Genomic DNA, 27,771 nt, shown 5'->3' with positions numbered 1-27,771 from the left:
AATTAGAGAGTGTAAGCTGTTCTTAGATCTGTGCCCATGTAGATGTAGCCCAGCAGAGAGCAGTAGGCTTGATGCATGCTGTTCTGTCACAGCAGCAATGATGAAGGTAGACAGATACATAGAGGACCTCAATGAGACCAGGCCACATAAGATCATGCATGGTTTGCCTGGGTTGAAAATGCAAGTAAACACAGTTTGTGCATCTTTTTTTGTGACAGTTTAATTTACCCACCTATAACACTACAGATGTATTTTTTTTTCTACTGGAGATTAACAAAACAGAAAAGGTGAAATGAATGTCACTTTTTCCACAGAGGTCTCCAGCGATTAACTGACGTCAATACATGACATATTCGCTTTGACCGTGCGTTTATGAGTCCAATGTTTAGTCTGGTTTGGAGCTGGAAGAGGGCTGACCAATATGAAGACAGGCACGGCGCCCCATCGCACAGACAACAACTATAAAAGCATTACTTGTGTGTGAACAGGGTCTTCCATCCCATCCTGCACTGTGGCTGTTCAGACACAAGGGGGTGTATTATACATTCAAATGTTGTGTATGCTTTGCATACAGCCTGATCACTAGAAAAAGACAGCGATTTCAGATGTTTGAAAAGGTCCCGAGAACAACGATTTATGTCTTCCTCTGCACTCACCAACAACAAAAAAATGAAAAGGATTGCCTGAGTCACATACCTGTCACTGAATCTTTACATTGGGAATGACATGCACATCAGACCATGACACCTCCCATCAACTTACCTCACATCAAGCAACATGAAGCCACATCATGCAACGTTACATCTAACGACACAACACTCACATTGAGAGTTAGTATTTGACTTACCCTCCTTGCTTTACTCTGGTACTTTACTGCCTTCTTGGTGTCAGACACGGCCCTCTCTACATAGTCCACTGAGTGCTCCACGTTGTACTCTATACGATCTATCATCTCCCCCTGGTGGTGGGGAAAGAAAGAAAGAAAGAGAGAGAGAGCGAGAGAGAGCGAGAGAGAGCGAGAGAGAGCGAGAGAGAGCGAGAGAGAGCGAGAGAGAGCGAGAGAGAGCGAGAGAGAGCGAGAGAGAGCGAGAGCGAGAGAGAGCGAGAGAGAGCGAGAGCGAGCGAGAGAGAGCGAGAGAGAGCGAGAGAGAGCGAGAGAGAGCGAGAGAGAGCGAGAGAGAGCGAGAGAGAGCGAGAGAGAGCGAGAGAGAGCGAGCGAGAGAGAGCGAGAGAGAGCGAGAGAGAGCGAGAGAGAGCGAGCGAGAGAGAGCGAGAGAGAGAGAGCGAGAGAGAGCGAGAGAGAGCGAGAGAGAGCGAGAGAGAGCGAGAGAGAGCGAGAGAGAGCGAGAGAGAGCGAGAGAGAGCGAGAGAGAGCGAGAGAGAGCGAGAGAGAGCGAGAGAGAGCGAGAGAGAGCGAGAGAGAGCGAGAGAGAGCGAGAGAGAGCGAGAGAGAGCGAGAGAGAGCGAGAGAGAGAGCGCGAAGGTAAATTGAGGAGCATGGAGAGAGAGGGATTTCATTGTGGTAGGTTGTTGGATTCTAGAATAAACTTGGAACATTGCTAGGCTAGAGACATTATACATCAGAAGTAAGACTATAGTATCTGAGGGGTGATAGAGACTGGTTGTTACATCAGAAGTTAATAGTTATCTGTAGGAGCCAGATGGCTTTGGAATGTGCTGGGTAGACAGGAAGCAGTGACAGGATTGCTATAGGTGATACGGGTGGAGATCTTAGGGTTAGACATCAAGGGGGTTGAGGTCAGGTCAGATCCCCTTAAAGGATAATAAACCATTGTTTCTCCCATCACTTCATCTTCCTGTCGAACCATAAAAGATGTAAGGATTGGAGAGAAGGAGGAGGGCCTAAATTGGAGTATATATACACACACTTGTGGTGGTGGAAACATGTTTTGTCTAATGCAGCTGTATTGACCCTCTGGGAAAAACTAAACTTGGTTAAGCTTTCATAATGTCCGTTGAGTTTTCTACTCTGAGAATTAGATCTTAACAGGGTTTTCTAATTGGTATGTGTGTAGTCTTCATTGTTGTGTGTTAGCCAGTCAGTGTGTATAGAGTCCTACCTGGCTCTCCACCAGCATGGCCATATCCATGAACATGTCATGAAGTTCCCTGATGCTGTTCTCCAGCTTGATGATCTCAGTGTGTCTCGTCTCAATCTCATTCATGGCCTGCTGGGTGATGTTGGAGTCCATGATGATCTAGAAGAGACAGAGTTCATGTGTCATCACACACTCATACCCACTCACAAGTTCTCCCCCTTGTAGGTGTGGCATACTCAGTTGGAATGCCAAACCTCGCCAACAGAGAGATATCTTGTCTTCTAGATATCTGGTCTTCTATTGTGTATGATTCTCAGACAATTGTATGTAATTGCCTGTGTATTGGCCCGTTGCGTGTGTGTGTGGTCACTCACCCCTGATGTGAAGATGGCAGGATTGTCACTCTCCAGCATGCTCTCCAGTTCCTCATTAGTTGTGTTCCTACCAGCTACAATAACAAACACAATCCATGGAGTTGAGAAAGTTAGCTAAAATATATTCGGTGTGTCTAAGTAAAAGGTTAAACATGTTGGCCACTCAACCACCACACACACACAGTGTTATATCTCATTTTCCTTCTCCCAAGACATGTCGATGGGCTGTCTACGAGGTGGCGTGGGCCTGTCATTGTGACAGGCTAAAGGAGCCTTCTCAGGGCTGCTGTGTGTGCACGCGCGCACGATCTCTCTCTTGCCACTAATCACGATGGCAGCGAGTGGGCGCCCACAACCCCATCAAGGCAAATGGGCTGGGGAGGTGAGGTGCAGATAGAAAGAGAGCGAGAAAGAGGCGTCAGTGTAGGATTAATCACAGGCTAGTCTCTCATCCGCCTGTTGCTATCTCTGCCTTTGCCGAAGCCAGCCCCTGATGGGAGACCCACGCAGCCTGTTTCAACAGCATTATGTCACAGATTTCCTGTTTGAAAAAGCTAAGATGGGACTGAAAAAATGTATAATAGTTTATGAACTACCATGGCGTAATGAGTTTATGGTGCCTCCTATTACCTATTAATAACATTTGCTATAAGCATTCATAAAAAAATATCTGAATAAATAATTGCATGTTATATATTCCTAATAGAATAGGACTTTGTCCATTGGTTAGAACGGAAATTTGCCTTCTGCCTTTCCCAAAACACACATGTTGACAGGCAGAAGGTCAGCAGCAGTGCAGCATCCCTAGATAGAGAGCAATTGTGTGCAAAAAGTGCCTTACTCAAGGGCACAACGGCAGGAAATGATACATGGAATTAGAGACGAGCGGCCTTCCAGCTGCCAATTCAGTTCCATTCCCATTTTTGTGTTGCTTGGTCTTGTGTGCAGATGTGTGCAATTAAGTGCCTTGCTCAAGGTGCGCCTCTCTAACCTCTAGGCTACTGCCAACCAAATGCATTACACATACCTTTAGATGAATACGGTATGGGCTTTTTGGTTTCACTCAGTAAATGTGTCTTAGTGATTGAATTCATCCAAACAGGAATCCAGGGGAACCTGTTGTAGAGTTCTAGAATGGTTGTATTACAGACAGATTAAGTTAACAGCATCACTATTTGAAATAAAGTATGCACACACAACATTGATTCCCTGTCGTTCCACAGATTTCCTATGCATGCTAGAAAGAAGCAGAAACGTGTTGGGGACATATTGTGCATCTGTTGGCAATAGGGGGGCCAAATCCACTCTTCCATCCAGGGGAAAATGTATATTTCAAGTCTGTAACCTTAGTGACCGACCCTGTGATTCAATTGCTGTTTGTGTGCTGTGGCAGATAAATGGTGAAGCTTTACAGTGGGGTGATCATCTACTGGCAGCTAGTGACAACAATTCAGAGTGCTGGAAAAAGGCCACAACATGCCGTGATGGCCACACAGATGCGTACAAAAGACACACACACACACACACGTCTGTGTGTATGCGTGCCAACACAAGGCCTGAAAAAAGACCTCTGCCTCCCTCCCAGTGACCTTCTGTCCTCCCACTTTTGAATCCATCAAACCTCAGCCATTGCTATACCCAATAACAGTGGCTCTCTCTTTCCACTCCCTACCATGTGCAGCACTTCTTCTTGAAAGGCTGAATAACTCACATCGCTGGTTTGGCAAATTTGTCAATTTATAAACCTAGAGGTTTAGGAGGTAGCGAGTAGTGACATTAGTATATTTTTGCCAACATGTTAATCTGCAAGTCCTAACCTAATGAGTGCACCCTTTCACTAATTGCCATTGGGGGGAGTGAGTGTCATGAATGTAGGGTCAATGTAAATTGTCCGTAGGCAATTTTTATGAATTGTTCAGCAGTCTAATGGCAAGGGGGTAGAAGCTGTTGAGGTGCCTTTTGGTCCTAGACTTGACAATCAGAACACAGCCAGTGTTTACCTACAGTAACAATTTTTTTCTTTGCATCATATATATATATATATATATATATATATATATATATATATATATATATATATATATATATATATATATGTGCATGCATGCACGCACTATATATATATATATATATATATATATATGTGTGCATGCATGCACGCACATATGTGTCCATATGCTTATGAGTGTGTGCACACACACTTCCACTATGGATCTGTTTATTCCTCTATTCCCAGGTAAATAAATGCTAATAAATTAGCATACAGTTACACCTCACCTTACACCTCAACCAAACATTAGGAATCCCACCCCCATAAAAACATTCTGCAGCGTCACACAATAGAATATATTTGAGTCTTATGAAGTCGTTCTAAAGTCAATCACAATGCTTTATTAAGAAGTGTAATAGACTACTGAGAGAGTATTGTGATATTATGCAACCTAATCCAGTGACTGTCATGAATTTTGGGTTGACAATTATGATATTTTAATTATTTTACAGTCAATTTTCATTTTTTTTGTTCAATAGAGAGATAAAAAATGCATGTTCTTTCTGTTTGCTAATATTATATATAGGCCTAATTCACCACCTGAAGAAGTGGAAACTCAAAACACAGTTGCTAGATTTCTAACTATAAATAAACTCAGCAAAAAAAGAAACGTCCTCTCACTGTCAACTGCTTTATTTTCAGCAAACTTAACATGTGTAAATACTTGTATGAATATAAGATTCAACAGACATAAACTGAACAAGTTCCACAGATATGTGAAAAACAGAAATTGAATTGTTAGTCCCTGAACAAAGGGGGGGGGGGGGGGGTCAAAATAAAAAGAACACTGACATTCCTGTCTTGCAGGAAATCACGCACAGAACGAGCAGTATGGCTGGTGGCATTGTCGTGCTGGAGGGTCATATCAGGATGAGCCTGCAGGAAGGGTACCACATGAGGGAGGAGGATGTCTTCCCTGTAACGCACAGCATTGAGATCGCCTGCAATGACAACAAGCTCAGTCCGATGATGCTGTGACACACCGCCCCAGACCATGACGGACCCTCCACCTCCAAATCGATCCCGCTCCAGAGTACAGGCCTCGGTTTAACTCTCATTCCTTCGACGATAAACGCGAATCCGACCATCACCCCTGGTGAGACAAAACTGCGACTCGTCAGTGAAGAGCACTTTTTGCCAGTCCTGTCTGGTCCATCGACGGTGGGTTTGTGCCCATAGGCGACATTGTTGCCGGTGATGTCTGGTGAGGACCTGCCTTACAACAGCCTACAAGCCCTCAGTCCAGCCCCTCTCAGTCTATTGCGGACAGTCTGAGCACTGATGGAGGGATTGTGCGTTCCTGGTGTAACTCGGGCAGTTGTTGCCATCCTGTACCTGTCCCGCAGGTGTGATGTTCTGATGTACCGATCCTGTGCAGGTGTTGTTACATGTGGTCTGCCACTGCGATGACGATCAGCTGTCCATCCTGTCTCCCTGTAGCGCTGTCTTAGGCCTCTCACAGTATGGACATTGCAATTTATTGCCCTGGTCACATCTGCAGTCCTCATGCCTCCTTGCAGCATGCCTAAGGCACGTTCACACAGATGAGCAGGGACCCTGGGCATCTTTCTTTTGGTGTTTTTCAGAGTCAGTAGAAAGGCCTCTTTAGTGTACTAAGTTTTCATAACTGTGGCCTTAATTGCCTACCGTCTGTAAGCGTCTTAACGACAGTTCCACAGGTGCATGTTCATTAATTGTTTATGGTTCATTGAACAAGCATGGGAAACAGTGTTTAAACCCTTTACAATGAAGATCTGTGAAGTTATTTTGATTTTTACGAATTATCTTTGAAAGACAGGGTCCTGAAAAATGGACGTTTCTTTTTTTGCTGAGTTTACATGCGTTGGGGAAACAGTAGACAAACAAACAGACAAACTAAACTCAGAAAATAAAACCAAAATAAATCAACCCATTCATGCGGTGTGTAACTATGTAGTCTGTAATGTTATCATGCACAATACCGTATCACAATTCCTGATAAGAGAATATCAGGAACACACACACACTCACAGATCTCCAGTTGTCTCTGGATGCGGCCCTTGCAGCGTTCCCGGTAGTCCGACTGCGTGGCGTTGTATGCCGACATCACCTCCACAAACTTCCGAGACAACGTGGAATGCTGACAGAGAATAATGCAGGATATTACATTGTCCATCAATAGTTAATGCTTTCCAATAATAACTAGACTTATACATACAGTACAACAGGGATGGCAACTCCGACCCTGAAAACTCTAGACTCAGTTTTGAAATTGCCTGCTATATACACACACCATAACCCACCTGTGTCTTACGTATCCTCAGATCTGCAGATGACCCGTTTAAAGCCTCCTCATGCTCCATGGACTGGTCAATGCCTGTAGGGAACAGAGAGAAAGAAGAAAGATTTATCTACCAGTACCACTACCATTTATTCAGATGATCTAATTAATGAAGAACCAGGTTTAGTTTGGTTTCTCTCCCCTCTCCATGCTAAATAATGCATTTGCCTGAATATTCTACCTTTAAATGTGACATAAGCTACAGCCAGATTCTATAAACAATGGTTGTGTTTGCAACATACCTTTTAACTTGGAGCGCACTTTGTTCGCAAACTTTTTTATGTCTGTCATCAGCTGTTCCAACTCTGCCTTCGTTTCTGATGAGAGAAACAGCAAAAACATCTGAATAATTGATTTATTCACGAAAATCCTGTTTCACATTTGTCCTATTCAGGTCAACACGATTGCAACATACGAGTTTCTTCTGTTTCTCCCAACAAAGCCATGACGTCCTCTTAAAAGGTCCAACGCAGCCGTTTTTATCTCATTATCAAGTCATTTCTAAAAGTGATGTAACGATTCACCGATAAACATTTGAATCAGTGCCAATGCATAAGTTACAAGTGTATCGGCCCCCGGACACCAAACCAATCCAAATGTAGCATTCATCAGAAAATGGATTCAAATGTTTTGCTCATGTTACATTCTTCATAGGTCTCATCTTTTGTGACAACTGATACGTCCTCTTCTTCAGTGTCGAACTGCATGTACCGGTGTTTACAACCCCAGGCAATATCACTACTGAAACTGAGCACTGTGCCTAGATTCGGGCACTAACCAACCTGCCCATCTGGTTATACCTGCTCATCTGGCTATATTGGCTTTACAATATATAAAACATTTTATTGTTCAGGTTCACAGTCAGCAATAGTTTTGCTTTAAACAATCAGTGTTATACGGTCATTTTTTGATATACAGGGTAAAGTAGATAATTTCATAAAGAGAACAGAAATCACTTTTGCGAGGAAAACTGCATGATTGTTTTCAATTTAAATGGTTACAAAGAAACAAATATACCTTCTTAGCAAAGAGCAATTTCTCAAGCAATACTTTTGCTAGGACTGTGGGAGTAGTCTGAGTGGGGAGGCTAAAACTGAAAACGAGTTGCTATTGGCAGAGAGGTTTGGAACTCATTTTTATTGGTCTATTGACTACACTGAACAAAAATATAAAATGCAACAATTTTACTGAGTTACAGTTACATAAGGAAATCAGTCAATTGAAACTTATTCATTAGGCCCTAATCTATGGATTTCACATGACTGGGAATACAGATATGCATCTGTTGGTCACAGATTTTAAATGTAACCTTACATTTTAACTAGGCAAGTCAGTTAGGAACAAATTCTTATTTACAATGACGGCCTACACCGGACGACGCTGGACCAATTGGGCCTCACCCTATGGGACTCCCAATCTCGGCCAGTTGTGATACAGCCTGGAATCGTACCAGGGTGCCCGTAGTGACGCCTCAAGCACTGAGATGCAGTGGCTTAGACCGCTGCGCCACTTGGGAGCCACAAAAGATTACTTTCAAAAAAAGGAAGGCGCGTGGATCATAAAACCAGTCAGCATCTGGTGTGAGCAGCATTTGCCTTAAACAGTGTGACACATCTCCTTGGTATAGAGTTGATCAGGCTGTTGTTTGTGGCCTGTGGAATGTTGTCCCACTCCTCTTCAATGGCTGTGAGAAGTTTCTGGATATTGGCGGGAACCGGAACACACTGTTATACACGTTGATCCAGAGCATCCCAAACATGCTCAATGGGTGACAAATCTGGTGCGTATGCAGGCCATGGAACAACTGGGACATTTTCAGCTTCCAGGAATTGTGTACAGATTCTTGACTGGATGTGCAGGTCCTGGGCTGGCGTGGTTTCTCGTGGTCTGCGATTGTAAGGCCAGTTGGACGTACTGGCAAATTCTCTAAAATGACGTTGGAGGCAGCTCATGGTAGAGAAATTAACATGAAATTATCTGGCAACAGCTCTGGTGGACATTCCTGCAATCAGCATGCTAATTGCACACTCCCTTAGACATCTGTGGCATTTTAGAGTCACCTTTTTTTGTCCCCAGCACAAGGTACCCCTGTGTAATGATCATGCCGTTGAATCAGCTTCTTAATATGCCACACGTGTCAGGTGGATGGATTATCTTGGCAAATTTGAGAGAAATAAGCTTTTTGTGCGCATGGACAATTTTAAACATGGCACCAACACTTTACATGTTGCATTTATATTTTTGTTCTGTATAATTTACCTCCTGGTTATGTCAGTAGGCAGAGCACAACTCTATCCGGGGTGTCTGAAGTGACACCTCTGGCACCGAGATGCAGTGCCTTAGACTGTTGTCCCACTCGGGAGCCCAAGTAGGCAAGTCATATTGACAAAGTTGTTGTGAAGATGGGGAGGGGTATGTCTGGTATAAAAATATGAGCATTTTTGACACAAAAATCAACTGTACTAGTTGTTAGGTCTTTGATCTTGTCCCATCTTGATTACTGTCCTGTAATATGGTAAGGTTCAGCAAAGAAAGACCTAGTAAAGCTGCAACTGGATCAAAAACAGAGCAGCACGCCTTGCCAACAACTGCACATACAGAACAAACATCAACAACATGCATGCCAGTTTTTCCCGGTTGAGGGTTGACGAGAGATTAAATTCTTCTCTTCTAGTTTTAATGAAAATTCCTGACTGTCTGCATAATTAAATAACGTTCAGCTCAGACACTCACATATTACCCACAATACATGCCACCAGGGGACTCTTCATAGTCCCCAAGCCCAAAAGAAATTCACGGCAACGCACAGTATTATAGAGAGCCATTATCGTATGGAACTCTCATCACCAATTACTCAATTTTATATCGTTGTATTTTAAATGTGTGCAACTGTCCTTCAGTGTCTATCATTGTACTGGTGTTTTGTTTGTCATGTTTTGTGCTTTTTTGTGGACCCCAGGAAGAATAGCTGCTGCCTCTGTAAAAGCAAATGGAGATCCAAATAAACTCCAAACACATTTTTGCTGAGAGGAACAGTTAGCTGGTTAAACAAATGTCAAGAAACCTTGCCAACGGCACTTGCCACACTGGTAGCCTATTCGTGGGTGCTTTTTCAAAGCATACAGTTGAAGTCGGAAGTTTACATACACCTTAGCCAAATACATTTAAATTCAGTTTTTCACAATTCCTGACATTTAATCATAGTAAAAATTCCCTGTCTCAGGTCAGTTAGGATCACCACTTTATTTTAAGAATGTGAAATGTCAGAAGAGAGAATTATTTATTTCAGCTTATATTTCTTTCATCACATACCCAGTGGGTCAGAAGTTTACATACACTCATTTAGTATTTGGCAGCATTGCCTCAAATTGTTTAACTTAGGTCAAACGTGTCGAGTAGCCTTCCACAATAAGTTGGGTGAAATTTGGCCCATTCCTCCTGACAGAGCTGGTGTAACCGAGTCAGGTTTGTAGGCCTCCTTGCTCGCACACACTTTTTCAGTTCTGCCCAAACATTTTCTATAGGATTGAGGTCAGGGCTCTGTGATGGCCACTCCAATACCTTGACTTTGTTGTCCTTAAGCCATTTTGCACAACTTTGGAAGTATGCTTGGGGTCACATGGGTCCCGTGTGGCTCAGTTGGTAGAGCATGGTGTTTGCAACGCCAGGGTTGTGGGTTCGATTCCCACGGGGGACCAATACGGAGAGAAAGAATGTATGAAATGTATGCATTCACTATTGTAAGTCGCTCTGGATAAGAGCGTCTGCTAAATGACTCAAATGTAAAATGTAAAAATGTCGTTGTCCATTTGGAAGACCCATTTGCGACCAAGCTTCAACTTCCTGACTGATGTCTTGAGATGTTGCTTCAATATATCCACAAATTTTCCTTCCTCATTATGCCATCTATTTTGTGAAGTGCACAAAGCACCCCCACAACATGATGCTGCCACTCCCATGCTTCACGGTTGGGATGGTGTTCTTCGGCTTGCAAGCCTCCCCCTTTTTCCTCCAAACATAATGATGGTCATTATGGCCAAACAGCTCTATTTTTGTTTCATCAGACCAGAGCACATTTCTCCAAAAAAGTACGATATTTGTTCCCAGGTGCAGTTGCAAAACGTAGTCTGGCTTTTTTAATGGCGGTTTTGGAGCAGTGGCTTCTTCCTTGCTGAGCGGCCTTTCAGGTTATGTCGATATAGGACTCGTTTTACTGTGGATATAGATACATTTGTACCCGTTTCCTCCAGCATCTTCACAAGGTCCTTTGCTCTTGTTCTGGGATTGATTTGCACTTTTCGTACCAAAGCACAATCATCTCTAGGAGACAACGCGACTCCTTCCTGAGCGGTATGATGGCTGCGTGGTCCCATGGTGTTTATACTTGCGTACTATTGTTTGTACAGATGAACGTGGTACCTTCAGGCGTTTGGAAATTGCTCCCAAGGATGAACAAGACTTGTGGAGGTCTACAATTTTTTTTCTGAGGTCTTGGCTGATTTCTTTTGATTTTCCCATGATGTCAAGCAAAGAGGCACCGAGTTTGAAGGTAGGTATTGAAATATAAATCGACAGGTACACCTCCAATTGTCTCAAATGATGTCAATTAGCCTATCAGAAGCTTCTAAAGCTATGACATCTTTTCCAAGCTGTTTAAAGGCACAGTCAACTTAGTGTATGTAAACTTCTGACCCACTGGAATTGTGATACAGTGAATTATAAGTGAAATAATCTGTCTGCAAACAATTGTTGGAAAAATTACTTGCGTCATGCACAAAGTAGATGTCCGAACTGACTTCCCAAACTATAGTTTGTTAACAAGAAATTAGTGGAGTGGTTAAAAAACTAGTTTAATGACTACAACCTAAGTGTATGTATGTAAACTTCAACTGTATGTCAGATACTCCAGTGACTGTAATTGGCTCCAGTGTGTAATTGGCTCAATTTTAGGAGTTGAGAAATAAAGTTTAGATCATTTGAAAGATGTTCTCCTATTTTCTACTGTAGGGATGTAATACATTTTTTAAATGTATTATGTTGTTGCTAGTGATATTCTGAAAAACATTGGGGAGGGAAATTCATCTATTGCACGGATCCCCTGTAGTACCGCTGCAGACCCCCGGTTGAATACCCCCGGTTGAATACCCCCGGTTGAATACCCCTCCCCTCCCTCCCAGTTGATTGAAAAGGCCCTTCTGTTAACATAAAAAAGCCCTTCATTTTTAACACCCCAGCCATATCGCCGAAGCTTTTAACTACTTATACATCTTCCTAAGTGGGGTAAAAGATTCCTAAATAAACCATCAACTGGAAGATCAGCATTGCTTAGGTAGTGATGACCCTGTTCCTGTCCCACCCAGCAAGCTCCCAGCATCAGTCATCTTCTCAGTGGGCCGCACAGACCACACCAGCCACACAGAGATATGGTAATTTCACCCTAGTTCTAAGCCCCACATATCGCTTTGGGCCAGATCTCCATAGATTTGATTTTAGACAAAATGTGGATTCCTGTCCTTTTCTCCAAATTGATCTGGAATGACTGGATAGGTGAAAGTAATGTGTGGGTTTAAGTTCCTACATCTATTCTCTTTTTTGAGTTCTGTATGTGTAAAGGAAACAAAGAGAGGAAGCTGGTTTACACTATTGAGATGCACCCTTGGCATTTAATTCCCCTCCTTTTCTGTTTTTATCTCCTCCTAAAATGGAAGTCTGGAGTCAGTGGATAGCCCACATTACAGCCACTCATCAATTATGAATAGTAGAATAATAGCCCCAAAACCACCACTAGATCCCACAATAGCTTGTTAGTGTTCTGTCTATACACTCCTTGTAGTCCTCCTAATTTCCCGAAATCAGACTCAACGGGCATTGGGAGATTTTATTATCTCTTCCAGGGGCTGAGAGAAGAGATATTCACATAAGAGGCTCCATGTGGCTCCAAGACAGCTCTGTCTTCAGTGGGTGTGTGTGTCAGTGCGTGCATATGTGTTTGTATATAATTGCCATTTTTGGGAGTGTACATATGTGTGTGTATGTAAAATGGATGGTAGGAATATGGAACATTAACCCTAACTCTTCTCGTTAATCACGCATCTGATTAGAATGTGGTTGCCATCTCATTTTAGCCCCGACACAGACAACTAATTTCTGCCTGCCGTGGCCCTGACAATGGGGTAGCTTGAGTGTGTGACCCCGCCAAAACAAAGAGGTCAAGTTCATCTGTCACAGACGATGAAGTTGTATGAGTCAATGTCCCCATTGAAATGCTACTGACAATGGTCTTCTCTAACCTGCAATAAAGATGCAGGATTCTTCTCCTGCTATGACAGGGACCTCGGAGCACATAGACGTGTTAAGGCTTAGACACAGTACCAGTCAAAAGTTTGGACACACCTAGTCATTCAAGGGTTTTTCTTTATTTTTACTATTTGACATCTTTTATTCTACGAAGACATCTAAACTATGAAATAACACCTATGGAATCATGTTGTAACCAAAAAAAAGTGTTAAACAAAATCACAATATATTTTATATTTGAGATTCTTCAAAGTAGCCACCCTTTGCCTTGATGACAGCTTTGCACACTCTTGGCATTCTCTCAACCAGCTTCATGAGGAATGCTTTTCCAACAGTTTTGAAGGAGTTCTCACATATGCTGAGCACTTGTTGGCTGCTTTTCCTTCACTCTGAGGTCCAACTCATCCCAAACCATCTCAATTTGGTTGAGGTCGGGTGATTGTGGAGGCTAGATGCAGCACTCCATCACTCTCCTTGGTAAAATAGCCCTTACACAGCCTGGAAGTGTGTGTTGGGTCATTGTCCTGTTGAAAAACAAAATGATAGTCCCACTAAGTCCAAACCAGATGGGACGGCGTATCACTGCAGAATGGCGTGGTAGCCATGCTGGTTAAGTGTGCCTTGAATTCTATATAAATCACACAGTGTCACCAGCAAAGCACCCCCACACGTCCTCATCCATGCTTCACGGTGGGAACCACACATGCGGAGATCATCCGTTCACCTACTCTGCTTCTCACAAAGACACGGCGGTTAGAACCAAAAATCAACAGAACAAAAGGACAGATTCCAACCAGTCTAATGTCCATTGCTCATGTTTCCTGGCCCAAGCAAGTCTCTTCTTCTTTTTGGTGTCCTTTAGTAGTGGTTTCTTTGCAGCAATTCAACCATGAAGGCCTGATTCACACATCTCCTCTGAACAGTTGATGTTGAGATGTGTCTGTTGCTTGAACTCTGAAGCATTTATTTGGGCTGCAATTTTTGAGGCTGGTAATTCGAATGAACTTATCCTAATGAACTTATCCTCTGCAGCAGAGGTAACTCTGGGTTTTCCTTTCCTGTGGCGATCCTCGCCAGTTTCATCATAGCGTTTGATGGTTTTTGCGACTGCACTTGAAGAAACGTTGAAAGTTCTTGACATTTTCCGGATTGACTGACCTTCATGTCTTAAAGTAATGATGGACTGTCGTTTCTCTTTGCTTATTTGAGATGTACTAGCCATAATATGGACTTGGTCTTTAACCAAATAGGGCTATCTTCTGTATACCACCCCTACCTTGTCACAACACAACAGATTGGCTCAAACGCATTAAGGAAAGAATAACTTTTAACAAGACACACCTGTTCATTGAAATGCATTCCAGGTGACTACCTCATGAAGCTGGTTGAGAGAATGCCAAGAGTGCAAAGTTGTCATCAAGGCAAAGGGTGGCTACTTTGAAGAGTCACAAATATAACATTGATTTTTATTTGTTTTACACTTTTTTGGTTACATGATTCCATGTGTTATTTCATAGTTTTGATGTCTTCACTAGTCAAAATAAACTCAAATGAGTAGGCGTGTCCAAACTTTTGACTGATACTGTACACCCAGATGACATGTTGAGACAATGGGTTGGAAGAAATCTTGCCTAAATCGTCATATCATCAAATAACATGTCCCATGCTTCTCTCTCTCTGTGTAGCGCTAGGCTTGTACAAACTGCCCTTTCGATTAGGGCAGGGTGTCAAACTCATTTTGCCCTGCGGACTGCATTCGATCTTCCTGAAAATATGTTGAACAAAATCCCTCATACTCACTGACGGTTGAAGAACAGAGTTGTTCTCTTCCACGGCACTGAAGTGACATCTAACAAGAACATGCTTCACTTTGATACCCCTTATACTGAAATAGAGACACCTCTCTTATGGCACCAAAACAGAGCAACACATTCAAGAATTTCTCTGTACTTCAGTGAAATGCCAAACATGTCACTGTGGATTCAATACACAGACACTTCCCTGCCAGCATGTTGCAGTACGCTAGCTAGAGTGCTTTGGTAATTATACCAATATTCATCTCATAAGATTTAATGGGAGACGGAATGTCATATCTTTCAAATTCTGGGGGAAAAATTCCCTATGGGAGTAGTCTATAATTAGAATGTATGAATATTTCACTTGACGTGTCTATCTGTCGAGGAATATAAAATCAGATGGAACTGGAGGACTTTCTTTTTCCATAAGAGTCTTAACCCCTGTAGTTCTTCTCAAGACTTTGAAATGAACCTCTCTGTAAGGCCAGACCTGACTGACCAATCAGAATGCACTGGATGTTAGTTCCTATTAGGAAAATCTCTTAACTTATAAGGACAAATTAATTGGCCATGTTTAATAGTTACCGGCACCTTAAACCCACTACAATTTGCATACCGCCCCAATAGATCCACAGATGAAGCAATCACCATTGCAATGCACACTGCCCTATCCCATCTGGACAACAGGAATACCTATGTTCATTAACTACAGCTCAGCCTTCAACACCATAGTGCCCTCCAAGCTCATCACTAAGCCCTGGGCCCTGGTTCTGAACCTCGCCCTGTGCAATTGGGTCCTGGACTTCCTGACGGGCCGACCCCAGGTGGTGAAGGTAGGCAACAACACCTTCGCTACACTGATCCTCAACACGGGGGCCCCACAAGGATGCGTGCTCAGCACCCTCCTGTACTCCCCGTTCACCCATGACTGCGTGGCCACACACGCCTCCAAATCAATCATCAAGTTTGCAGATGACACAAAAGTGGTAGGCCTGATTACAAACAACGATGAGACAGCCTATGGCGGAGTGGTGCCAAGAAAATAACCTCTTCCTCCACGTCAACAAAATGAAGGAGCTGATCGTGGACTTCAGGACACAGCAGAGGGAGCGCACCCTCATCCACAGGGCTGCAGTAGAGATGGTGAAAAGCTTCAGGTTCCTCGGCGTGCACATCACTGACAACCTGAAATGCTCCAGCCACACATATAGTGTGGTGAAGGCGAAACAGGGCATCTTCAATCTTAGGGAGGCTGAAAAAAATTCAGCTTATCCCCTAAGACTCTCACAAACTTCTACAGATGCACCATTGAGAGCATCCTGTCGGGCAGCATCAGTGCATGGTACGGCAACTGCACCGTCCGCAACCGCAGGGCTCTCCAGAGGGTAGTGAGGTCAACCCAACCGGGGGCACACTGCCTGCCCTCCAAGACATCTACAGCACCCAGTGTCACAGGAAGGCCAAGAAGATCATCAAGGACCTCAGCCAACCGAGCCACGGCCTGTTCACCCTGCTATCATCTAGAAGGCGGAGACAGTACAGGTGCATCAAAGCTGGGACCAGGAGACTGAAAAACTGCTTCTATCGCCAGTCCATCAGACTGTTAAATAGTCACCACTAGCCGGCCTCCACCCAGTACCCTGCCCTGAACTTTACTGTTATTAGCCGGCTACCACCCGGTTACTCAACCCTGCACCTTAGTGACTGCTGCCCTGTGTACATAATCATTGAACACTGGTCACTTTAATAATGTTTGCATACTGTTTTATACACTTCGTATGTATATACTATATTCTAGTCAAGGCTCATCCTATAACTACTGCAGTACACATCTTTTATATTAATATATTGTCCATAATGTCTATGCACACCACCATATACATATATATTATGGACTCTGACATTGCTCGTTCTTATATTTACATTTTTCTTAACTTCTTTCTATTAGATTTTTTGGATTTTCAATGCATTTCAACTCCATTCACATAATGGGCAACTCTCCACTTCAATTCAACAAGTAAATTCTCCAAATCCTGAACAGAGTTTGAGGTTTGAACAACTATTGTTCCAGAGAGTCTCCTCTCTTTTTCACACACTACCTGTGCTGCTATCACTGATAAGAAAACTGTAGGTGTGTGAATATTTATGACTAGGCTGTAATGAGAAAGGGAGGTTCAGAGGTGGTCTGCACTACCTATGACTGTGTGTGTGTAGGAGGCAGATAGGGGTGATAACCTTTCACAAAAGTCTCTCCCAACTCTATGGTGTCCAATCAAAACCCCATCTTTTGACCAATGGGTAAAATTATATAATAAACATGTTAATTGTGTAGATAATCTGCTAAGAAAACCAATCGCCCAAACCACATTAAAAAAAATTACAAATATAACAACCTTAATTTAACTAGGAAAGTCAGTTAAGAACAAATTCTTATTTACAATGACGGCCTACTCCGGCCAAACCCGGACGACGCTGGGTCAATTGTGCGCCGCCCTATGGGACTCCCAATCACGGCTGGACGTGATACAGTCTAGATTTGAACCAGATACTATAGTGACGGCTCTTGCACTGAAATGCAATGCCTTAGACCGCTGCGCCACTTGGGAGCCCAAGTCGCTATCATAATCTGTTCAAAAGTGAGAGTTTTTACCCTGGTAGGATGGCCAGAATTAGGGTGACTAAATCAAGAATCTGGAAAATTGCATTGCGTTAGCTAGGCTGGGTCATGGCCTGTATTCTGTGCAAGAATTAAGTCTACAGGCTACCTGACAGGCACATTTTCCTGTTAAAGTCGCCATCTTTCTTCTGGAATCCGCAGGACATAAAACAATATAGAAGTAAGATAGAAATTGACTTTGAGACATCACGTAGTATTTTCATATTTTAGTATACACTTTTGATATTAATTCAAGATTCCTGTTCTTTATCGAAGATATATCACAAAAATAAGCGCATCTCTGTGAAATGTCAACAGAGCACTGAGAGTATACCAAGCTTTTTATTTTCAAAGACTTTTACATTTAATTCAGCTCGTCTTTAGCTTTTTGTGACCCGCGGAAACAACTTTAAACTTTAAAGACGACTACAAAATGTAAAATCCTCAAAAGTTGTTACGAGAAACCTGCACTGCTATGTCAGAGTCCGGTGCTTATTATCAGATGTATTAGGAAACGAAATCCGACTTTTCGGATATACTGTAATGATATGTTTGAGAAAGACCCCACTAAACGATCCCGAACATGAATAATCATATTTGTCTTGGTAAAATGTATTTTATTACATAAGGAAGTGAAATTTCATAATCAAAGTGCGTTTTCACCCACTCCGGGCAGAGTGGGTGGACACCCTACCAACTAATTTCATGACCTGTGGAGGTTACCACCCACCCTCTCCCTTGTTCTCTCTCTTATTCTTTCATCCAGGGAGAAAGAGTAGAGAAGAGTGACTTACTTTCGTCAGGATTCGGGGCGGCCAAGATGGCGCTGTGTTGTCTCTTTACCTCCTCCACCTTCTCTGAGAGCTCCTCGATGAAGCCTCGGATCTCCTCCACCTGGTACAGCAGAGAGGGAGACAATATACAACAAGCCCCCATATGACACTCCTCACCACTTCATAAGCAATGAGAATACAAATGCATGTTCATTCAAAATGGGTTGGTCCTAGAATACACCAACACCTTAAGGAGGCCTTCCACAATCAGACCAGGTAATGATGTAGGACCCAGAAAGATGGCAATAACAAAAATCATGAAATCTATACTTCATATGATTTGTTTGAAAATGTATCATGTAGCTGTTGGTACAAACGTGTTATAGCTTCACTCGGATTTGGGGAGCCAAAAATCTGTTAGCACGTTAGATGCCAATTGCCTAATTTTAAACAGTGAAGCTAAAAATCAAGCTTTTTACTAGACATGGCCTGTGTACTGCCACTTCTGTATGCTGCTTAGTATACAGCGAAGCCCAATATAATTGTCATACACCGAGTGTACAAAACGCTGCTCTTTGACTGACCAGGTGAATCCAGGTGAAAGCTATGATCCCTCATTGATGTCACCTGTTAAATCCACTTCAAATCAGTGTAGATGAAGAGGAGGAGACATGTTAAATAATGTTTTTTAAGCCTTGAGACAATTGAGACATGGATTGTGTATGTGTGCCATTCAGAGGGAAATTGGCAAGACAAATGATTTAAGTGCCTTTGAACAGGGTATGGTAGTAGGTGCCAGACACACTCAAACCAGTGTGCCAAGAACTGCAACGCTGCTGGGTTTTTCACACTCAACAGTTTCCCATGTGTATCAAGAACAGTCCACCAGCCAAAGGACATCCAGCCAACTGTGGGAAGCATTGGTGTCAACATGGGCCAGCATCTCTGTGGAATGCTTTCGACACCTTTTAGAGTTCATGCATGGAGCCCACCAGACAAGCTGAATAACTTCTATGCTCGCTTCGAGGAAAGTGACACTGAAACATGCATGAGAGAATCAGCTGTTCCGGACAACTGTGTGATCATGCTCTGCGCAGCCGATGTGAGTAAGACCTTTAAACAGGTCAACATTCACAAGGCCGCAGGGCCAGATGGATTACCAGCACATGTACTCCGAGCATGCACTGACCAACTGGCAACTGTCTTCACTGACATTTTCAACCTCTCCCTGTTGGAGTCTGTAATACCAACATGTTTCAAGCAGACCACCATAGTCCCTGTGCCCAAGAACACCAAGGTAACCTGCCTAAATGACTACTGACCCGTAGCACTCTCATCCGTAGCCCTGAAGTGCTTTGAAAGGCTGGTCATGACTCACATCAGAAATCCGAGACCCACTAAAATTTGCATACCGCACTAACAGATCCACAGATGATGCAATCTCTATTGCACTCCACACTGTCCTTTCTCACCTGGACAAATGGAACATCTATGTGAGAATGCTATTCATTGACTACAGCTCAGCGTTCAACACCATAGTGCCCTCAAAGCTCATCAATAAGCTAAGGACCCGGACTAAACACCTCCCTCTGCAACTGGATCCTGGAATTCCTGACGGGCCGCCCCCAGGTGGTAAGGGTAGGTAACAACACATCCGCCACACTGATCCTCAACACAGGGGCCCCTCAGGGGTGCGTGCTCAGTCCCCTCCTGTACTCCCTGTTCACTCATGACTGCATGGCCAGGCACAACTCCAACACCATCATTAAGTTTGCCGATGACACAGTGGTAGGCCTGATCACCAACAACGAGACAGCCTATAGGGAGGAGATCTGAGACCTGACCGTGTGGTGCCAGGATAACAACCTCTCCCTCAACGTGATCAAGACAAAGGAGATGATTGTGGACTACATGAAAAGGAGGACCAAGCACGCCCCCATTCTCATTGACGGGGCTGTAGTGGAGCAGGTTGAGAGCTTCAAGTTCCTTGGCCTCCACATCACCAACAAACTAATGGTCCAAGCACACCAAGACAGTCGTGAAGAGGGCACAACAAAACCTATTCCTCCTCAGGAGACTGAAAATATTAGGTTGTACAGCTGCACCAGAGAGCATCCCGACGGGTTGCATCACTGCTTGGCCTCCGACTGCAAGGCACTACAGAGGGTAGTGCGTACAGCCCAGTACATCACTGGGGCCAAGCTTCCTACCATCCAGGACCTCTATACCAGCCGGTGTCAAAGACTCCAGCCACCCTAGTCATGTTCTCTCTGCTATCGCACGGCAAGCGGTCCTGGAGTGTCAAGTCTAGGTCCAAGATGCATCTAAACACCCCCCCGGTCATTAGACTCCTGAACATCTAATCAAATGGCTACCCAGACTATTTGCACTGCCCCCCCCCCCCTTTTACGCTGCTGCTACTCTATCATCATCATCATCATCTCATGCATAGTCACTTTAATAACTCTACCTACATATTACCTCAACTAACCGGTACCCCCTGTATATAGCCTCGCTAATATTATTTTGCTGCTGCTCTTTAATTATTTGTTACTTTTATTTCTTATTTTTTGGTGGTATTTTTCTTAAAACTGCATTGTTGGTTAAGGGCTTGTAAGTAAGTATTTCACTGTGACAAATATTATTTGATGCCCCGGCAAATTGAGGCTGTTGAGGGCAAAAGGGGGTGCAACTCAGTATTAAGTTCCTAATGTTTTGTACACTCAGCGTATATGTCAAACAGTATCGGGCCCATTCCATTCAAACTCTCAGAGCAGACTACACTTTGTTATGGGCCTCAGTGATGTCATCAGTGTGCGTCTATAGGGAGCTGGTCTAAATATCACTCCTGGTGGAGAAAGACAGAGAGATTTGTGATTCTCAGCGAAGTTTGGTGCTACTCTACAGCTCAGCTAATATTTAAGGGTTCCGCTAGTTACCCCGTACATCAACTCAGTACTGGTACTCCCTGTATATCGCCATGTTATTTTTACTCGTTATTCACTGTGTGTCCCTCATGTCAATATTTTTTGTGTTTTTTTTATCTTTAACTCTGCATTGTTGGAAAAGGACCCATAAATAAGCTCAGGCACTATATCTGGGCAGCCTGATGAGAAAATGCCTGTTAAAGTACAGTGAGGCAATGCCAGGAAGACTTCAAAGGAAAGAGAGGAGAGAGAGAGCAGATGGGGTTTAAGTTATTATACCATCACAGTCTCTGAGGAATAAGGTGCATCTAAATCCAATTCATGGATTTATTTATCGACCTTTATTTGATCAGGTCTGTTAATTGAGAACTCATTGTCTTCAGAACATGGAAAGGAGTTGAACCATAGCGACTTATGTTTGATGGCTTGATGATTTTAATGTGCATCTTGAAAAGCCTGCAATTGGGAGCCCAAGACTTTGCCTACACTGAGATGTGTTGACTTCAGAGCTCAAAGGCTGAGCGCGAATACGACAACCCCGCTGCTTCACGCATAATAAGGGCCTGTTCAACTATGAAAGTAGCTAGTGTTAGAAACTGGATCAACTCCAGCTGAATTACAGTAGACATCCTCAACTCAGAGTCAGCAATAATTACAGGCGATGGTGAAGAAAAACAAGTAGGTCAGTTCTGGTTGCCATACCTTAAAACCAGTTGAACTGACAGCCGTTTTGCACTGTGTCACTGTGGTTTTAGTCAATCTAACAAGAGGGCAATATTGTATTCATGTAGTAATGTTTCCCCCCCTAGAAAGCTATGGTCTTTGACTTTCACCTGGAATTGTTTATCTATGTCTGGGAAGGAAAAAAAAAAACATTTCAATCTATATGATCTAGTACACAAAAAAAGTATAATAACATGTATAGAAATATGATGTTGATGATAAAAACATAAATGAATAAAGCTTTTCATACTTTGTAATATTTCCATATAGTTATAATCTGTTTTAGAAACATCTACCCAAAATATTGAACCTTCTTTATGACTTTACCAAACATATCATGACATTAGGGAGTGTCAAAATGTGTTACATTTGTGAACGTCTAAATCAACATTTGGGCCATTTAAACAGTGTGTGTTCCTCATATAGACAAGGAGAGGAGGGCTATGTAAAGGCCTCCATTTTGCCGTTCTGAGCATATGCAATGTGTCTGCCACCGACGTAAAACAAATGTTTGACTTCCACACAAAATTCCTTCTTTACTTCTTTTAGGTTTAATAAGGAAGTGTGTACATTGCATTCTTTATCGTAGAGCTATGAAAGTTATGTATTTAGATCTGCCTGTTCGAGACAAAGTCAGCGATTGCTTTGCCATGTCTGTGCCGTGAAGCAGTCGAGCAGGATAAATGTTTTTCTAAGGACCGCCCCTTTGACGTAATGTTGCAGTGAAGTGAAATAAATGGATGTAATGATGCAGCCGACCACCAGAGGGAGGCGAATAAACGTTTATTCGACAGAGGACGTTGACAGTTCTAGGAAGGTATGGATAGCTATCTTCTGACTTATAAAACATAGGGAAATCAACAAAATAAGTAATGTAAACATACACATTTTTTTTTTTTAAAGTAATTCTAGTGCCGATTTTGGGGACTGTTAAGAGTAGCTAGTTGGTCAACTCCATGCCAGGATTCTAGACGCCAGATGTTCACCATGAAAAAGCCAGACCTGCACAGCAAGGTGGATGCATGAGGCTCACATTCCATACCAAAAGTGGCCCAGCAGCTACGGGAACTTATAATAGGGCCACATACCTCAAGTCAGAGCTTGCCCATATGACACAAGTTGCTGTGCCGACACTGAGCCATACATGTGCCACCAAACAACCAGATCTGGCCCACAGTCGTCTACTGTCTGGGTTAGGATTAAAACTGGGTGAAAGAGTAAATGCAAAATGGTGGGAGGGGAAGGCAAGCCAAACGTTGCTTCAACACATTGTTATCTAACCTCAAGTACAAGTTTCTTGTTAGTAACTTTAGAGATATGAAGCTAATGGGACCTCTTAGCTAAAATAAAAGGATTTCAGTAGAGATATGAAAATGTTGATATGAACAATGTTTTGAATAATTTATTGGACCTCTGAAAATCTGATTTAGTTGTGCAGTGCCTGTGCAGACTTTGCGTACATACAGAGAGCACTCGTCGCTCTCATACCATGCACACACACAAAGACAGAAATCTGGGGCTTACCTGTACAAAGAACTCATCCATAAATCGATCTTTTTCCATGTTGACTGCCACATCATCCTCTTCCTCAGTCTCCTTCCCCTGAAGGTACAGAGACAAAGAAATATTAACAGAACAGAAATGAATACATTTTCAAATGTGGATATAGAAAAGCATCTAGAACGTATCGGCGACCATCTGCAAATTGCCTGAAAAACGAATTTAAAAAAATGAATTGGCAACTTCCACATTTGACATGCCTTGTGCCAACCCTACCAGCTAATCTTGTCAACAACAAAGCAAATAAAATCTTTGCAGCCAGCAAAAAAGGCCTGTGATGACACAGGATCCAATTGATCCTCAAAAAGAAGGAAGGGGGGGGGGGGGGCTCTCTCTGGGAGAATCGTGAAGAAAAAGGGCTATCATTATCACAGAGGCCTTGGCAGCTGGGGGTGGATGCAATGAGTCCTAAAAAGCATGAATGTTTAATTCCTCTCCCAGAGAGGATCCTTGGGGAGGTTCAGGATATGGGCACAGGGTCAGGGTTCAAAGTTCACCTCCCCTGTATGCTGTTATATCTTATTGTTTGAATTCATGGGGCATATGGAAGATTTGACGACTGTTCATTAATGCCACTGGAACAATAAAGGGAGGGGAAAGGTTACGGTTTAAACAGGAGAGGGCTGCTGCTGTCAAATTAAGTATGATAAATCATAAAAATACCATAGTATGCGGACAATAGGCTAATTGCTCTGAAAATCCCTTCTAAATTGCCGCTGATGGGAAGAATAAAATATTACTAGATATTTGGACTTGTTCACTTAATGTGTTCACTTAATGCCAATGGTCGATTACCAAATAGTGTTTTGTATGACAGCTGTCCATAAATATCATAAATCTACATTGTAAGAGACAAGGTCTAAACCTGATTATAAATCAGGGCCTAAATACAATTCACTCAGACAGACCCTTGTGATTGAAGTCACACGGATCAATGACGACGTTTGTATACATAGAAATGCTAATTATTGACATAAGCGCCTTTGCTGTCATGCAGCTTGAATCAGTCCATACATCATTCCACCCATACAGATATCCACTCATTTCCCATTCCCACTTACCTCAATAATGCTGTTGAGAAGCATTAGCCAGCCGCAGAATGATATTATCCTTCATGAACATCACCTTAAAACTAGCCTGGCATGCCAGGATTCGGACGCCTTTAATGGCATCAAGACATCAAGGCTAACGAACGAGCAAGAAAGCAGCGTAAGGTAGATGAAATTATATCATTCCAAAGACATCCAGCAAATAGGAGCAAAACACAATTTCCAGAGAAAGGCTATTGATGCCATTGTAAAACCTGCTTATCTAGAATTACCAGCATGTTGGATTTACAATTGACTAATAAATAGTAACAAACAAGGCTAATTTAACTATTTGCATTAACAGAATTATTTGAGTTTGTGAGATTTTCTCAAGGTATGTATTTTATAATAAAATCTTCAAAATGTAATCAAGATCTGAGTACTAGTAAGGCACATATGTGATTCTTTGTTCCATGACAAAACACATGTACAGGACACTTGAGAGTTGACAACCAGAGAGGTATCAATTTTCATAAGGGAGGTGGAGGATGATGAATGTAATAGTCCCCATGGAAATAGTGGGTTAGTGTTCACCGTGGCACACTCATCCAGCTCCTACACATGGGCTTTGGGAGGGCACAGGGAAGGCAGACAATAGTTTGCACCTCCATGCTGCTACACCATAGTCATTACAGCCATCAGCCCACACTGACACCACGTTATCTCCAGTCGCATACACGACCTCCACACACAAATATACACTCACAAGCAAACACCCTCCACACACACCAGAGAGGGAGAGACATAAAGAGGGGGCACCACTACAGCCCCCCCCCCCTCTCTGGTGAGCGAGGACATGCATTCTCACAGCCCGCCATTCTGCCGACTCACTAACTCCAGCTCCATCTGCACTAGAAACACACTCAGAGAAAGAGCCATCAATGCTGGCACTGGCAAGTGTTACATAATATGTCAAGTGGAACCTTCAACAATCACTGAAAATGTAATAGCTGACTGAAAAGCAGGCTTACGGATATTATCCAGACAACATGTAAGCATTATATTCTAACCAAGTACTGGTCATAGCCAGTCTGACCACCATAAAACTACAAACTGGATAATCTCATTAGTTAATACTGTGGCTGTTCTACCATCTACGAGAGACCCTCAAGAAGTATCTAGAGGTTTTCGGACTGGGCAGGGCACCAATTGCCTAAGCCAATGGTCATGATACATCTCAAACAACTGATAGGACTTTGGTGTAGCACTATAATATACAATCAGTACAGTGTTTTTATGTCCACCCACGCTAGTACGCTTTTTGAGTGAAATGTCTGTGTGATGATTCGACTCCACTACAGGGGTTACTCTCAGACCCGTCATCAGTCAGATGCATACAGCACATGGCCCAGGTGTTTAATTGTGCATAGCCCCCTTGGCGGGCTACAGGATCTGAATACACAATACCATCTCTGCCCAAGTCCATTGGCTCCCTTTGGTCTGAAAAACAGCTAATTCAATGTGTAATGGTCATTGACAGAATCCACGCACACAGAGCCACAGCATGTCTTCCTTCACTGAACAACTCAGTACCAGCATTGAGTGAAGATGAAATTAGACTGTGCCTAATTTGGGAAGAAACTGGACAGTGCATTAATTTGGGATTAAAGTGTAGCTGGATCACACAACAGGTGGCTTGGGGCATGGATTCATCTCACAATAAGATTACTATAGATGTGGCAAGGTCACCATAGTACGTTTTTCTGACTTCGCCACACGTAGAATGCCTAATGTAAACAAATCAATGAAGTTCATATTTCAGTACCATGAACAGTGACAGAATCCCACAATTTTGAAGTTCAGCACCACAAAAGAGTGGACAGCAACTGCAACTATGCCTTGCAGTGAATATGAGAGAAAATATCACCATCCAGTCACGCCATGCTGCTTGTCGTCCTGTGGTGTTTAACAGCCACAGCAGCATGATGTTCCACTGTGAAATGTTTTGTTTTAATAGCAGCAATCTGTAGAGCCTGAAATGGATGTGAACTGAATGCAGATGTTTAACAATGACTGGGCAGTCATGTTTAGCACAGAACTGGTGTTGAGACTGCAGAGAATGACTGGGGACAGAAAGAATCATGATACTGTAGTAGGTCCGACAGGTGGCATTACTTAAAGACAATGACAACTTTGACATGGAATTTGCTAGGCCTTATATGTAACAAATTGGCCCCATCTATAAGAACACACATTTACTGTACATCTCTTTATTCTCTGTGAAAGAATTCCTAAATGACATACGGAATGTCACTCATGTGAGACGGACTGTGATTGGACCGTGTGGTCCCTCCAGGGGAGAATCCAGGAGTGACACTGTCATCCACAGATGCTCAGGCAGCTCCTATGAGGACATAACAGCCTCCCTTCTTCTGGGAAGGCTTTCCACTAGATGTTGGAACACTGCTGCAGGGACTTGCTTCTACTCAGCCACAAGAGCATTAGTGAGGTAGGGCACTGATGTTGGGCGATTAGGCCTGGATCGCAGTCGGCGTTCCAATTCATCCCAAAGGTGTTCGATGAGGTTGAGGTCAGGGCTCTGTGCAGGCCAGTCAAGGTCTTCCAAACCGATTTTGACAAACCATTTTTGTATGGACCTCGCTTTGTGCACGGGGGCATTGTCATAATGAAACAGGAAAGGGCCTTCCCCAAACTGTTGCCACAAAGTTGGAATCACAGAATTGTCTAGAATGTCATTGTATGCTGTAGCATTAAGATTTTCCTTCACTGGAACTAAGGGGCCTATCCCGAACCATGAAAAACAGTCCCAGACCATTATTCCTCCTCCACCAAACTTTAGTTGGCACTATGCATTGGGGCAGGTAGCGTTCTCCTGGCATCCACCAAACCCAGATTCGTCCGGCAGACTGCCAGGTGGTGAAGCTTAATTAATCACTCATGAGAACGCGTTTCCACTGCTCCAGAGGCAGTTTGGAACTAGGTAGTGAGTGTTGCAACCTAGGACAGACCATTTTTTTTACACACCAGCACTTGGTGGTCCCGTTCTGTGAGCTCGTTTGGCCTACCACTTCGCAGCTAAACCGTTGCTAGATGTTTCCACTTCACAATAAACAGCATTTACAGTTGACCGGGGCAGCTCTAGCAGGGCAGAAATTTGACGAACTGACTTGTTGAAAAGGTGGCATG

At 43.1% G+C, this 27,771-nt stretch overlaps 1 protein-coding gene and 1 non-coding gene across 2 annotated transcripts in view; one reads left to right on the top strand and one right to left on the bottom strand.

Moving 5' to 3' along the window:
* LOC106603469 (potassium channel tetramerization domain containing 7) overlaps positions 1–27,771 on the bottom strand; it is a 43,904-nt gene that overhangs the window by 848 nt on the left and 15,285 nt on the right. The window contains exons 6-13 of the mRNA XM_082974618.1: positions 23,501–23,578; positions 18,348–18,447; positions 7,047–7,121; positions 6,767–6,840; positions 6,495–6,603; positions 2,435–2,508; positions 2,082–2,219; positions 848–958 (exon numbers count right to left, since the gene is read on the bottom strand). Coding sequence (XP_082830744.1) covers positions 848–958; positions 2,082–2,219; positions 2,435–2,508; positions 6,495–6,603; positions 6,767–6,840; positions 7,047–7,121; positions 18,348–18,447; positions 23,501–23,578 — 759 coding nt within the window. The remainder of the gene's footprint in view (positions 1–847; positions 959–2,081; positions 2,220–2,434; positions 2,509–6,494; positions 6,604–6,766; positions 6,841–7,046; positions 7,122–18,347; positions 18,448–23,500; positions 23,579–27,771) is intronic.
* Positions 10,427–10,502, top strand: trnaa-ugc (transfer RNA alanine (anticodon UGC)). The gene has a single exon. It is a non-coding gene; the product is annotated as a tRNA-Ala (tRNA).

This window comes from Salmo salar, chromosome 04 (genome assembly GCF_965601325.2).
Source record: "Salmo salar chromosome 04, fSalSal1, whole genome shotgun sequence".
Classification (NCBI taxonomy): Eukaryota; Metazoa; Chordata; class Actinopteri; order Salmoniformes; family Salmonidae; genus Salmo; species Salmo salar.
The sequence above is the reverse complement of the archived record's forward strand: the minus strand, read 5'-3'. Positions and strand labels throughout refer to the sequence as shown.